The 13,577-nt window shown below is 39.6% G+C and overlaps 2 protein-coding genes across 2 annotated transcripts in view; both read left to right on the forward strand.

The window, feature by feature from the left end:
* The first annotated feature begins 173 nt into the window (after positions 1–173).
* LOC140346642 (class I histocompatibility antigen, F10 alpha chain-like) lies at positions 174–9,227 on the forward strand. Its single transcript, XM_072432801.1, has 9 exons — positions 174–291; positions 2,603–2,869; positions 3,158–3,433; positions 4,715–5,011; positions 5,507–5,602; positions 5,691–5,708; positions 6,130–6,168; positions 8,462–9,001; positions 9,089–9,227. Exons 1-8 carry the CDS (start codon positions 219–221, stop codon positions 8,494–8,496), a joined length of 1,101 nt encoding a protein of 366 aa, XP_072288902.1. The 5' UTR covers positions 174–218; the 3' UTR covers positions 8,497–9,001; positions 9,089–9,227.
* A 3,822-nt stretch (positions 9,228–13,049) lies between these two features.
* Positions 13,050–13,577, forward strand: part of upb1 (ureidopropionase, beta) — a 13,178-nt gene continuing 12,650 nt past the window's right edge. Inside the window, exon 1 of the mRNA XM_072432799.1 lies at positions 13,050–13,218. Within this exon, the coding sequence (XP_072288900.1) occupies positions 13,112–13,218 (107 nt within the window). The 5' untranslated portion in view covers positions 13,050–13,111. The remainder of the gene's footprint in view (positions 13,219–13,577) is intronic.

The following is a 13,577-nucleotide window of genomic DNA, read 5'->3' on the forward strand; positions in this document are numbered from 1 at the left end:
TTAAACTTTCGTTTTCGCCGTGTTCGCTTCACCTGTGTCACTCTAGTGACACGTGACGTTCAAGCTCAGTCTGAATTCTCATTGGTTCAATAATCATCACGTGACTGTGCCATCTAAAGGTCCAGCCCACTGTGGTTTAAACACGCGCGTCTGTCACGCCCCTCGACATTACTCTTCCGCCTTTCAGGAGATAAACACCTCTGAAAACTTCTTCTACAATGTTCGTCATAAAAATTGTAGTTTTGGTCTCTCTTCTTGGAGCAGTCTTGATTATAAACGAGGCAGAATCAAGTGAGTAAACTCATTTATCTAGTGTTTTTGTTTTGTTTATAATGTGACAGATCCTACACAGGCCGAGTTAAATCATTCTGGACAAGTTTCTCTTTCTATAAAAAAATGCTGTAATAATTGGACATATATTTGTAAACTGTTTGTCTTTATTCTTATTCACTGATCAACATGTTCAAACTCATTTCAATGTTTGGTTTAAATGTTTATTTTGCTCCTGGTTCTTTTTCTTATGGTCAAATTCAACTGAAACAAGAGAATTTCACATATTTTGTCCTTGAAATACACAAATATATATTTAAAGTAAGGCCTTAGTTATTTTATTACTTGGTCTACGGATCCGGATTATTGATTTATACAATATAAATAAAATAAATTATTCTATTTTTTTTTTTTATGGGAGTGTCTACAGAGCCGCGGCGCGCGGCCGAAACTGCCATGTTATTTTGTGCCGCGGCTCCTGAAACTGCTGCGCTATTTGACCGCGCCGGGTTAAGGTTAGGGTTAAGTTTAGGCTTAGGGTTTGGGTTAGGGTTAACCATGAGGCTATATGGCAGTACCGCGGTTCCTGAAACTGCTGGGCCATTTGACCGCGCCGCGGCTCTGCAGCCACGGCCTTTTTTTTATATACAGTACCCCCGACAAAGCAAAATAGCATTACATTAAATGTAAAAGGCGGTATTAAGTCAAAAGACAAGAGCGCATAAAGCAATTTTGCTAAAAAAAAATCGCCAAACTCCTGCGGAAGTCTGTGACGAAGCGAGTCTGTCCCTGCGCGCGGTCCCGAGAGCGCGCGCGCCCGTCTCTGTCTGCTGGGCGTTTACCCCGTTTAACCTGTTTACCACTTTTTCTTCAGCGAGTTTTGACCATGGATGTATTATAATATCCGGTTTTGTCATGACTGGGTGGGTGGGGGAGGGTGCACACTTAAGCGTCAGTTCTGTCTGTCAAACACGCTAAATCTACAGTAGATACACGCTCCTGCGCGCCGCGTCTCCCCCCCTCTCCTCCCGTGGTGCGTTTTAGTTAAACCCGGAAGAAAACATCTTTTGAAATTGAAATTATATTTATATTCCGTCCGCCTGTGCAATATATTTCATATAAAAATCCGTAAACTAAGTAATACAATAACTGCGGCCCAAAGGTTTGTGGAGAAGCAAACACGCAGATCGTTTTGTGACTTTTCTTTTCGCACTTTTTTTTAGTTTGTTTTTACCTAGCGACAGATGACGTCTTGATGTCTGATTGGTTTAAAGATTATATTAGACAAGTATGAGTAGAAAAAGCTTAACTATATTAAAATGACTAAGAATAACCAGTATTTACTTTGAGATCCACGTTTGAAGTAAGTTTAGGGACTGTTGCTGTTTCTCCTCGTGTTCTTCGTTTCTTTCTTTCTCATTGGGACAAACAAATGTAATAACCTCTCTCAGATGTCTTCAGTCATTCTTTGTTTTTCACACTAAAGTCTGAGTCAGTTTCCCTCTCCAGTGTCACTGTGACCTCGGCCGACTCCAGAGCAGGACCAGACTCAGTTAGAAAAGATTTGAATTCAACTAAATGGACTTTTGACTTGGATTTGACTCAGACTTTATCTGAACTCAGATTTGCAGTGCTGAGGACACAACTCGGACTAGACTCACGTGACCTGGACTTGAACATTCAGTTTGATCACAATTCACTTATATCTTTATTTTAAGGGTAAATCCATTTGCTCAACAATGTTTTAGTTTGACACAAATTAAGCTCAAATCCATTGTAATCGCTCAGTGTTGCATTTTAAGCCGTTGTAGAGGATTTGAGGCTGATCACATTTAGTTCAAATTAAATTAAATAATTACATGTTTGTCAATCAGATTCTATAATGAACATATTCTCCAGGAAAATGATCTGTTTCACTTTTATTTTCTCTGTTGTATTTTTGTCTGAGTCTTTACCTGACGACTCGTGACGCAGAGGCTCAGTCTGATTCTGACTGGTTTAAATGTCATTCTATGAACATTAATCAAATATTTAAAGAGAACAAAACTATCATTTCAGATCCACATTTGAAATAAGTCATGGGACTTAATGGTCTCAATGTTTAGCCTTGTTTTGTTTGTTTTATTTCAATGATAACTTTAATCTTTAATCAAATCTGTGTGACAACATTAAAATTTAGGATCAAAAGCAGCATTTAATTAATTAAAAGCAGAAAATTATAAAAAAAAATAGATTTATTTGTTGTTGAAAAATCTATTGTGTTCATTTGTGATGTGTAAGATTATTTTTATTCAATATTTTCAGCTAAAATGACAATGTTTCTCTTCCACAGTGACTCACTCTCTGATGTATTTTGAGACTTCTTCAACTGATGTGAAAAACTTCCCAGAGTACATTGATGTTGGTTATGTGAACGGGCTTGAGATCGTTCATTATGACAGTGACACAAAGAGAGAAGAGCCCAAACAGAAGTGGATGGAGAAGATCACAGAGGACGACCCTCAGTTCTGGGACAGACAGACTCGGATGGGTTTGATTAATGAGCATGTGTACAAAGGCAACACTGACATAGTGAGACGTCGCCTCAACCAGACTGAAGGTTTGTCTGATCTCACTTTTTACTCCTCGTCTTGTGAAACTTCATGTGAAAACACCACATTTATATTTGTTATATTTGTACAGTTTTATATAAACATTTATTGTCAGTTTCAACTACATTTTGTACATGAGAAAACACATTTGTTCAGCTTGTGCTCTTTGACTAAATATTCATCATTTTAAAATAACTCTGAAGACATTATTAAACAAGACTTTATTATAGTTTTATGTCCAACAACAGAAAACGTAAAAATAAGATGTGAATATAAACCTCATGTTTCTGTTTCAGGCTCTCACATGTGGCAGAGGATGTCCGGCTGTGAATGGAACGATGAGACAAATGAAATAAATGGATATAATCAGTTTGGTTTTGATGGAGAAGACTTTATCGCCTTTGACCTGAAGACTGAGACTTTTGTGGCTCCGAGACCAGAAGCCGTCATCACCAAACACAAGTGGGAGAGGTTTGGAGAGGCTGCTCGAGTGAAAAACTACATCACCCACATCTGTGTTGAGTATCTGAAGAAACACGTGCGAAATGGACAGAGCGTTCTCCTGAGGAAAGGTGACATGTTTCAAATATCAACTTCAGACTAAAACAACTGTGGAGCAGGAATCTGTTCAATAGAATAATCTGTTTTATTCACTATTAAATCTATAATTTACAGTAATTACAAATATACAGTTAATTCTGGTCATTATGACACAGTCTGTACTTTAAAATCGTATTTATAAAACGTGAGTATAAATAATCTAATGTATTTTATTACAAACACATTCAACACCAATGTTTTCTAAACTCTAGATTTGATCGTTTAATGATTGAGCTGCAGTTTAGAAGTGGCTGATATAAAAATGAAATGTTGAAATAGTTTTTGAGTTTTGCAAAATTAAGAACATTAAAGGCGCAATGGACGATTTTTCGGCGATTTGAGAACGAGGGCGGAAGTGCGCATGCGCACTTCCCCATGCGGACCGATACAACACACACGTGCGTTTGTTTATTTGCGCACCGGAGCGCATCGCATCTCTCGTCTCCCGTAGATTTCTGTCCACTTCTGCGTCAGCTCTAACTGTCTTTCTCCGTCTTCATTTTGCCCCGTACACTGAGGGAACTATATTATGATAGATCCATGCGCTTAGGCACGCGGAAACGTGGGGACGAGCCTGACGCGGCTGCAGGTGAGCGGTAGGTGCGTTTTATGATTGATACGTGGCAGGACAAATGATTTATCCACGCCACGAGGAAATATGATAAAAAATTTGCTGAAAAAAATCGTCCATTCCACCTTTAAGTATGTTTCATGTATAATAACAGTACATTTGATATTTGTTTAAACTGTCTCTAATCTTATCTCTGCACTTTTATGGTTAATTTAACATCTACTTTAACAGTAGTATTATTTTTGTGTAATACTTTAAAAAACAACATTTTAACACTCCCTTTTATTGTTTTATTGTTAAAAAAATTGTGAACAAAATCAGAGTAAATTCAGGATTTGAGGCTTAAGTGAAGTGGAACATAATGTGTGTGAGAAACTGGGATTAACCTCAGAATATCACAAAATATGAAAAATCAACGTGGTTTTGGCAAATGAAAACAGCTCAGATTTATAAGTGTATTTTACATGATTTGTTACTTTAATTTGCAATAATGAGACTCTTTTTCATGGATAAAGTACGATAAGGTTGGAATCTTGACCCCACCATAATTTTTTTTAAATTTTATCCTCATATATTACTCAGTTTACCACAGATTATACTTTTTCAGCAGCTTAAACATCTTTTATCCTAAAAATAAAACAAGTTATAAATAATTAATTGCCGTGTCTCCTGCTTCCTCCAGAGCTCCCCCTGGTGTCCTTCCTGCAGAAGTCTCCCTCGGCCCCCGTCACCTGCCACGCCACAGGCTTCTACCCCGACAGAGCCATGCTGTTCTGGACCAAAGACGGAGACGAGCTGCACGAGGGCGTGGCCCCCGGGGAGATGCTGCCCAACCACGACGGGACTTTCCAGATGAGTGTGGACCTGGACGTGTCCTCTGTCCCACCTGAGGACTGGGGCCGCTACGAGTGCATGTTTCAGCTGTCCGGAGTGCCAGACATCCCCAACACGCTGCACCCGGACAAGATCAGGACCAACGGTGAGCACTTTAATGTCACACACAGGCTCCAATCATGCAGTCACAACAGAAGCTTTAGCTTGTAGTGAATTTAAATCTTTTCTGGCCCCACATATCGGTCCAAAATGATCAGATTCTAAACAATCGACGATGAAAAAACAAAAACATTGGTCCATCTCTAAATAGAAGGTACTTTTTGACACAGAATAATAGTAGTTTCATGAATGTTACTTTGTGGTCTTATTCTAGTTGTGATAAAGCTCAAGAACATTCTAAAACTATTCAAGAAAGGTCTATTATGTGTTTTATTCTTATTAGATCTTTTTATCAGTATTGATACTTGCTCGATTGAGTCTCTAGTTTCAAGCTGTAATTTTTAATACTTTTGACAACTTTTTAACACAGTGACAACTCTTTTCCCATTAAATCATGAACAAATAAATGTGTTTTGACTAGATATTTAAGTCTGAATGACAGTTTAGTTTGATAGTTTGATTTTGTTATTTATTTGAACAGCTAAGAAGCACACGGGCTTCATCGCAGGTGCAGCCACACTTCTTGGTGTTGCTCTTTTGGGCGCTGTCGCATTTGCCATGTACAGATGTCGCAAAGGTAAGATAAAATGTCATTATTTATATGAAAATAGTTTAAATTAGGCTCCAATTGAAAATACTTAACATGTCACTGTCTTCTTTTCCAGCCAAGAGCGTCACGCCTCGTAAGTAACACATTCTAACGTCTTTTACGTCGATGCGGCGTAATATTTCCACTGCCTGTTTTATCGTACATAAAGTCCCACACACGACACATTTAGCTTTAAAACCAGGCGACAGGAGCCGACCATCACAACTCTTTTTAATTCCCTCGCTCTGTTCATCTGTGTCGTCTTTGGAGCACTTTTTGCAGTGTTGGAGACGCTCTGGACCAGAAGCTCTCACGAATCCAAACTCTTCAAATACTCGTCAATATCAAGTTCAGGACAAAATGTTCACTTCATGACAATAACAGAGGCTTGGATGAAGAGCTCGTTTGTACTTCACAACAGTGGTTATATTAATACGCCTCATCTGTATTTATTACTGACACAGAAATGTTGCTAGGATCAATGTAACGGTGTGAAATGTCCATCTTCATTTCAGCTCCCAGTGAAGCAGGGGCTGAAACACAATTGGTTCAAGGTGAGAAAATATAAGCTGACGTTTCTCTGCTTTGTGTGACAGAGGAGCTGATGCTGTGATTAGATCAGGCTTTTGGACTTTAATCCAAACCTTTGAAATCCAAGGTGACAAAGGGAAATGCAAAAGGAGAAACCTCTATAAATGTACACACAGAGGGCATCGCACTTAGAATGAACTCAACATGAACTTTGGAGACAAACAGAAGTTGATTTGGTGTTACACTTTTTTACTGAACCCAAATCGAGCCTTTTAAACATGAACATGACAAAACAGGTGCTTTATGTGAGCGTGTTCATGGGTTTGTGTGTTTTACTCCCGACATTGACGTGGGAAACACATATTTACTTTGCAATAGGATCATTATTGTAGTAAAGTAGTAGTGTAACTAACAAATATTTGAGTGTATTTGTACAATGAGACTATTTTAATACATTATCAATCAAAAAAAGGTTGAAGAATTGTGACTGAAACTTCTAGAAAGAGAATATTGTTTTTTATTGTTGAAAATCAAATAGTTTTAGACATTTTAATAATAATAATAATAATAACTTTTATTTATATAGCGCTTTTCAGTGACCCAAAGACGCTGAACATAATAAAAAAGGGGAGGGTATTTACAGACAGGGGGGGACAACACGTACAATACACATTAATATACAGATAAAATGAAGACAGACGAAGTAGAGAGAAAAAGATGGGGATGTAACAGGGGGTAGAAGAGTAGGCAATGGGGTAGAGGAGGCTAGGGGTAGGGGAGGTCATAGGCTTGGGTGAAGAGGTATGTTTTTAGGCGGGATTTGAATGTTGTGAGTGAGGGAGAGTGGCGGACAGGTTGGGGGAGGGAGTTCCAGAGTCGGGGTGCTGTTCGGGAGAATGCTCTGTCGCCAAAAGTTTTGAGTCGGGATGTTGGTGCAGTCAGGGTGAGAGAGGAAGAGGATCGGAGAGCTCGGGTGGGGCGGTGGGGGATGAGGAGGTCAGACAGGTAGGGGGGGGCAAGGTGGTGAAGAGCTTTGAAGGTGAGGAGGAGTATTTTAAAGTTTATGCGCTGCTTGATGGGGAGCCAGTGGAGAGAGCGGAGAACGGGAGTGATGTGATCACGGGACCGGGTGTGGGTGAGGAGGCGGGCAGCGGAGTTTTGGACCATTTGGAGTCTGTGGAGGGAATGGGAGGAGATGCCAGTGAGGAGGGAGTTGCAGTAGTCGAGGCGGGAGGAGATGAAGGCATGGATGAGGGATTCAGCAGCGGGGAGGGTGAGGCAGTGTCGGATTTTGGCGATGCGGCGGAGGTGGAAGTATGAGGTCTTGACGATGTGGCTGACATGGGGAGTGAAGGAGAGGGTGGGGTCCATGATGACACCAAGATTGCGTACCAGGGTAGAGGGGGTGATGGTCGAGGTGTCGATGCTGAGTGAAAAGGGACCAGTTTTATTGAGAGTGGATTTGGTGCCAATGAGGAGGAGCTCTGTTTTGTCACTGTTCAGTTTGAGGAAGTTGAGAGTGAGCCATGATTTTATTGTAGAGATGCAGGTTTCGATGTGGCTGAGGGGAGGGTTTTGGGTGGATTTGGTGGTGAGGTATATCTGGGTGTCGTCAGCGTAGCAGTGAAAGTCCAGGTTGAGTTGGCGGAGGATGTGACCAAGGGGGAAGATGTAGCAGATGAAGAGGAGGGGGCCGAGGACTGAGCCCTGGGGGATCCCCTGCGTTACTGGGGAGAGGGTGGATGAGTGACCGGAGAGGGAAATGAACTCTTGCCTGTTGGTGAGGTAGGATGTGAGCCAGTCAAGTGCAGAGCCCTCAACACCCAGTTGGCGCAGCCTTTGTAGGAGGATGGAATGGTTTATAGTGTCAAAGGCTGCGCTGAGGTCTAGTAGTAACAGGATGTTGAGGGCCCCGGAGTCTGCAGAGGTGAGGAGATCGTTGAGTACTTTGACCAGAGCTGTTTCAGTGCTGTGAAGTGGGCGGAAGCCAGATTGGAGGGGTTCATAGAGGTTGTTTGACTGGAGGTGGGTGTGAAGTTGGGCGGCGACGATGCGTTCCAGCGTTTTTGAGAGGAACGGCAGGTTGGAGATGGGGCGGTAGTTGGAGAGGTTGGCGGAGTCTAGGGTGGGTTTTTTGAGGATGGGGGTGATGGAGGCCAGTTTGTAGATGGGGGTGATGGAGGCCAGTTGTAGATTTTGATGTAATAATGCCGTTCTAAACAGGTCTTTGTGTTTTAGAGTCTGTATAGTCCAGATAACGATTCACAAACACGACTATGATTTGACTAAAGTAGAGTTGTTGTTTTTGTTTTCCAGAGGTGGAACAACCACTGAATCCTAAACCAGAGTGACACGTGTGAGCCGCTTTCATCTGAAAAGAGGAGCATTTTGTCTCAAGGTTCAATGTTTTTGGCTTTTGTCCTGAACAGTTTGTGGCTCGTTTTCCACTTTTAACGTGAGTTTGTTTGACGAGAATGAAACATCAGCGTGAACATTGAATCTGCAGCAAATTGTCTCGTTGGCTTTGATCACGTTTGTGTCTTTAAGATCGCTCTTCTTAAATCATGTGCTGCAAATGTTTGAAGAACTGAAGTCACTGAGTCGTCACATCAAGTCTTTGGTTCTTTTCTTGTTTTTAAAGTGACGCGTTTAAAAATCCACTTCAACGTGCATTATTTTAAGTTATAGTGAGATATTAATCTGATTTAATACTTTAATTGGATTTGAGCTCGACAAACATCTAAAAAAAACTTAATATTTTCATACAGTTCCACTAAAACTTAAACCAGATCAAGAATGATATATTCATGTGTTAATCATTACAAAATAAATAATTAATAAATACAACTTTTTAATGTTTCTATAGTTTGTTGCTCCTGAAAGATCAATAACCAGTTGTATTTATTAATTATTTATTTATCTTTCAGGAGCAACAAACTATAGAAACATTAAAAAACAGCACAAATCTTGATAAAATGTGAAAAGTTATGAATTTGTTCCACAAATTCACTCACAAATTTAATACAAACTTATAATGTGTTTGGCTAATGCTATATTCATATCTCTGCTACTATCTGGAAACTCATTTGTCATTCATCACTTTTGGATCAATTAAATCAACGATGGAAATATTTATCAGTATAATTTTGTATAAATTAAATTGTGAATGACACTACTGTACATGAAGTTATATTTTTATGTTACCAATGTTTATTTATACTGTTAATTCCCACTTTCCAGTTGTGTAAATAGTTTGTTTATAAAGATGAGCTTTTATAATGCTTTTTCAGCTGCTTTAAGGAATACTTCATTAATACTCTGAAGATGTACTTTGGATTTGTAATAGTAATGTAATAAAATTACATGTAAAAATAGTAATGATTGTGTGTTTTTTTTTACACATTATCACATTAGAACTATTTAGGATTAGTTTGGGTTGAATAGGTGACAAAGCCTTAAAGTTTTGAAGAAAAATCCATATTTCTGCCAAAATAATTTGATAAAAATGTAAAATGCATATTTAGAAAAAATGTATTGAAAATAAAAATAAAATAAATACATTAAAAAATTATATTATATTAGATTTATTTAAGAAATTTATTTTTCAACATTAAGAAAACAAACAAACAAACTTTTGTCCAAGTAGGATAATTTGTTGACTCCCTAAAGACAGCACGGAACTTTGCCGACAACTCAAGCGAACACACCCCGCGTGTCGTGCATCCAATGCGGCTCTATCATGTAGTGTTGTTCGTGTAAGGACTGCTCTGATATTTGAGCAGTTTGTTTACATTAGCAACCACAATCAAGATGGCTGCGGGAGCGTACAGGTCAGGTATCTGGCTGGAACCGATTATGCAGGTGACTAGCCTTACTTTATTATTAAAAGTCCAGTGTAGTCCAGTTGGGACCGTGGGTCTGGGGCTTGGGCCTTCAGTGAGGTCATACACAGTCCCACCCAAATGAATCCACCTCTTATTACCATCATATTACTTAATTATTATTGATAATCATATTATCATTATGATGCCATGGCTCTAGACACTACATTTAGACAGAAACGCAGTTTAACCAGGTATTGCACCACCTTGTACGCGCGTTCTCCGCGCCGATGTCCGTGCGTTCTCCACGTCGAAGTCCGCGTTGGAACTTTGAAAGTGGGGAACAAATCCGCCTGTAACAGGCAGCCTCGGCGTCGGACGACCTCTCCTTACAATGTCTAACTTTTCTTGAAAAGTTTGTCTTGAGAAAGGCGTTATAATTATATGCTCCACCAAATCTATATCTTTTCCTCCTTCCGCCATTGTGGGTTTAAAAAACAGCTTAGAAATACGCAAATTATTTGTTATTATTTTTTGCCGACTTGAGAACTCAAGCGGAAGTGCGCATGCGCACTCCCCCCGTGCGGAAGCAACAGCCTCGTTGCTACACGTGCGTTTGTTTATTAGAGCGACGGATCACATCTCTCGTCTCCATAGATTTCCGTCTCTTCTGAGCCAGCTCGAACTGTCTTTCTCTGTCTTAATTTTGTCCTGTACACTGAGGGAACTATATTATAATAGATCCATGCGCTATCCACCGGTATATCAACCACACATGCGCAGCCAGGGAAACGTGCTGCTCTCCTCCATAATTCCTTTAATTTGTCTGTTGAATTCAGTTTCCTCGTTCTGAGGTTCTGCATAGCCCCGCCCATAGGACCTGCCTCTCAATATTGGTGATCCGATCAAAAGACGTACACGTGCTGCACCTGCTAGATGGCAGTACGTACAATAGCCAACTCTAAAGCTGATTGGTTGACACATCATTTTCATTTCCATTAACTTTAATTAAGCTACAAGCACCCTCACTGTTGAGTCTGAAGGCCTGAGGGCAGATACTAGATCCCTGGCAACACATGATGGCTGAATATGATTGGATAAAAGCTCTAACATAAAGACCAGCCTCCAAATCTCAACCTGGGGCTGGAAGCAGTGCAACCAAGAGGAAAGCCATGAAATGAAGAGTATAACTCTTACTCTGGAGAATAATTTAATAAATATTTGTGGGGAAATATATATATTTTTAAATTATATTCTGATTATGTTTAGACTAGCAGAGAAGGCCTTGCTGGCCCTGACGGCCCACCACTAGTTAAAAGAACATGGGTAAATTCTAGTGTTACTTGTACTTGCGACACACAGTTTAAGAACAGCTGTAGATAAATAACTTAAAAATAGACTTAAATCTAATACAATGTGCAGGTAGAGCCAAAATGAAGACTCTTCTTTACAGTAAAAGACCGTGTATGTTTACAGTAAAAGACCGTGTATGTTTACAGTGCAGCATATGAGCAGTAAAAAGCAGGTAAATGTGTAATGTGTAAGAAAAGCACTTTAATTTAAATGCACATTTCGGTTATGCGTATTGTTATTATTTTTCAAGAGTAAATGCTATGTTTCATCCAATTTTTACATATTACTGAATTAGTTATTTTTATTTTGAGTGGATTTTATTTTGGAAAACACACCGGGTAAAGTGACCACTAGGGGGCGCTTGAGTTCCATCTCGGTCATTCAACCACTGACTTGAGAGACGCGTACGCATGGATGTATTATAATATCGCGCGTACGGCCGCTGTTGTTCCTTTTACTCAAGTTTTATCCACTTTGTCAGGTAAATGTGTGTTTGTTATGGACCAATTGTGTGTGAAAGTTGTAAAAATATGTATATTTGTCATTAAACCACTGACTTGAGACGTAAACGGCCGCTGTTGTTTCTCTTACTCAAGTTTTAGCCCCTTTTTCAGGGGGCGTGGTCGTAACATATGCAGTTAATTTGAGTGACTTAAGCGTATTATAATGTACAATAAGAGGCTACTATTATTTACGGTGCAGCACATGGACTGGTAAAGTGACTTTACTGATGATGTACCATGTTACAGTATTATTTATGATTATGATGATGTTGATGATCTATTTCAATTGTGTGTTATTTATGTTAACATAAATTACCATCACAATCTAAAAGGAGCAGAAAGGTCAACAACAACAACAACAACAACAACAACAAAATGGTTCTGAACACATTTTGTTACGACAACTTGTTTGACGTTTTACACAAACTGTTTTACATTTACGGCATGTCACACTTATGGTCTTTTCACCGCCCTTTTTTTAATTATTTAATTCATAAGATTTGATTGTTATTGTTTTAAACTGTTTCGAATATTGGTGAAATGCAGAATGTTGTTGTTATTGGAAGTTCTTTGTTACTCTCACTAATAGAAATGATCATGTTTACCATCTGTGACATTATATTTGAGATAGAAGAAGTCCACAAACGGTATGTGACATGATAATAAGTATTGAATCATTTAATAACTTTTCCTTCTTTCTTTTTTTTTACACAGAACTTAGAATATAGACGTCAACCAAACATGAATAAAAACAAAATCATGGCACATCAAAACCAAAGCAAGTCCCACTCAGTCCAAAGTCTGTCAAATTTGTCCATTTCCAAATTAAGTCCAAATGTATTTTTTCCCATTTGTCTGATTTGTCTGTTATGATGTCAGTCCAGTCCTTAGTCGTCGGTGCAGTTTGTGTCTTCCGTTTCTTTTTGATGGCCTTTTTTCTGCCACCAGAAGTATGTTTCTGATGTATCCATTTATTGTGTCCATGGCAGGAGTCTTGAGGCCCAAATACATTGATATAAAATGTATTGGAATGGCTTATTTAATCATTTCTAAAGTGAAAAGGCATACTGAGACCACTTTTTGTGTCTTGTGATTTCAGCCCAAAGCACCACGGGTCCTGGACTAAACTGCAGGTGCTGCCCCCCGACACAGGACCACTTCAAATCACTGAAATCCTGAACTTTGTCCCCGAGTCTGAGATTTGCTTGCTTTACATAACTGCGGTGTCGGTGACAGATAAACCCTGAGCCAGAGCCACAGTGCAGACCGGAGACCTGCCGTGCGTGGAAATGGCGTCCTCGTGCGAGTTCGAGTCTTTGGAGAAAACTTTGGAGAGCCACATCCCGGAGGCAGAGCTGGCCGAGGTCAAGCGCATCCTGTTCGGCAAAGAGACAAAGTGAGTTCACGCGGCACAGAATATATTGCATTTTTCTGTCTGTTCTGTATTTCCTCGTGCTTTAGGGCCAGAGGTGATGCGTGCCCTGGGTCAATTATTACGCACGCAGTGGACTTTGGACAGTTTGGTCCAGCCTGTGACTGCAGCTCAAACACAGAATATTATTATAGTTTGAAGTTCTAAGATTTGTAAAATAACATGTAACTTGCGAGTAGGCTAATCTGATTTATTGTAGTTTCTGATCTTCACAGTTTCTCTGGTCAGATTTTGTAGTTTGCATGTAATTTAAATAACTTAAAGGTTCAGAAATCAGAATAATCATATTTTAAGTAGTCCTCCAAAACTGGAAGTCCAAGAAA

Source organism: Eucyclogobius newberryi, unplaced genomic scaffold, assembly GCF_026437365.1.
Source record: "Eucyclogobius newberryi isolate DKJ021-1_F unplaced genomic scaffold, fEucNew1.0.hap1 SCAF_6, whole genome shotgun sequence".
Classification (NCBI taxonomy): domain Eukaryota; kingdom Metazoa; phylum Chordata; class Actinopteri; order Gobiiformes; family Gobiidae; genus Eucyclogobius; species Eucyclogobius newberryi.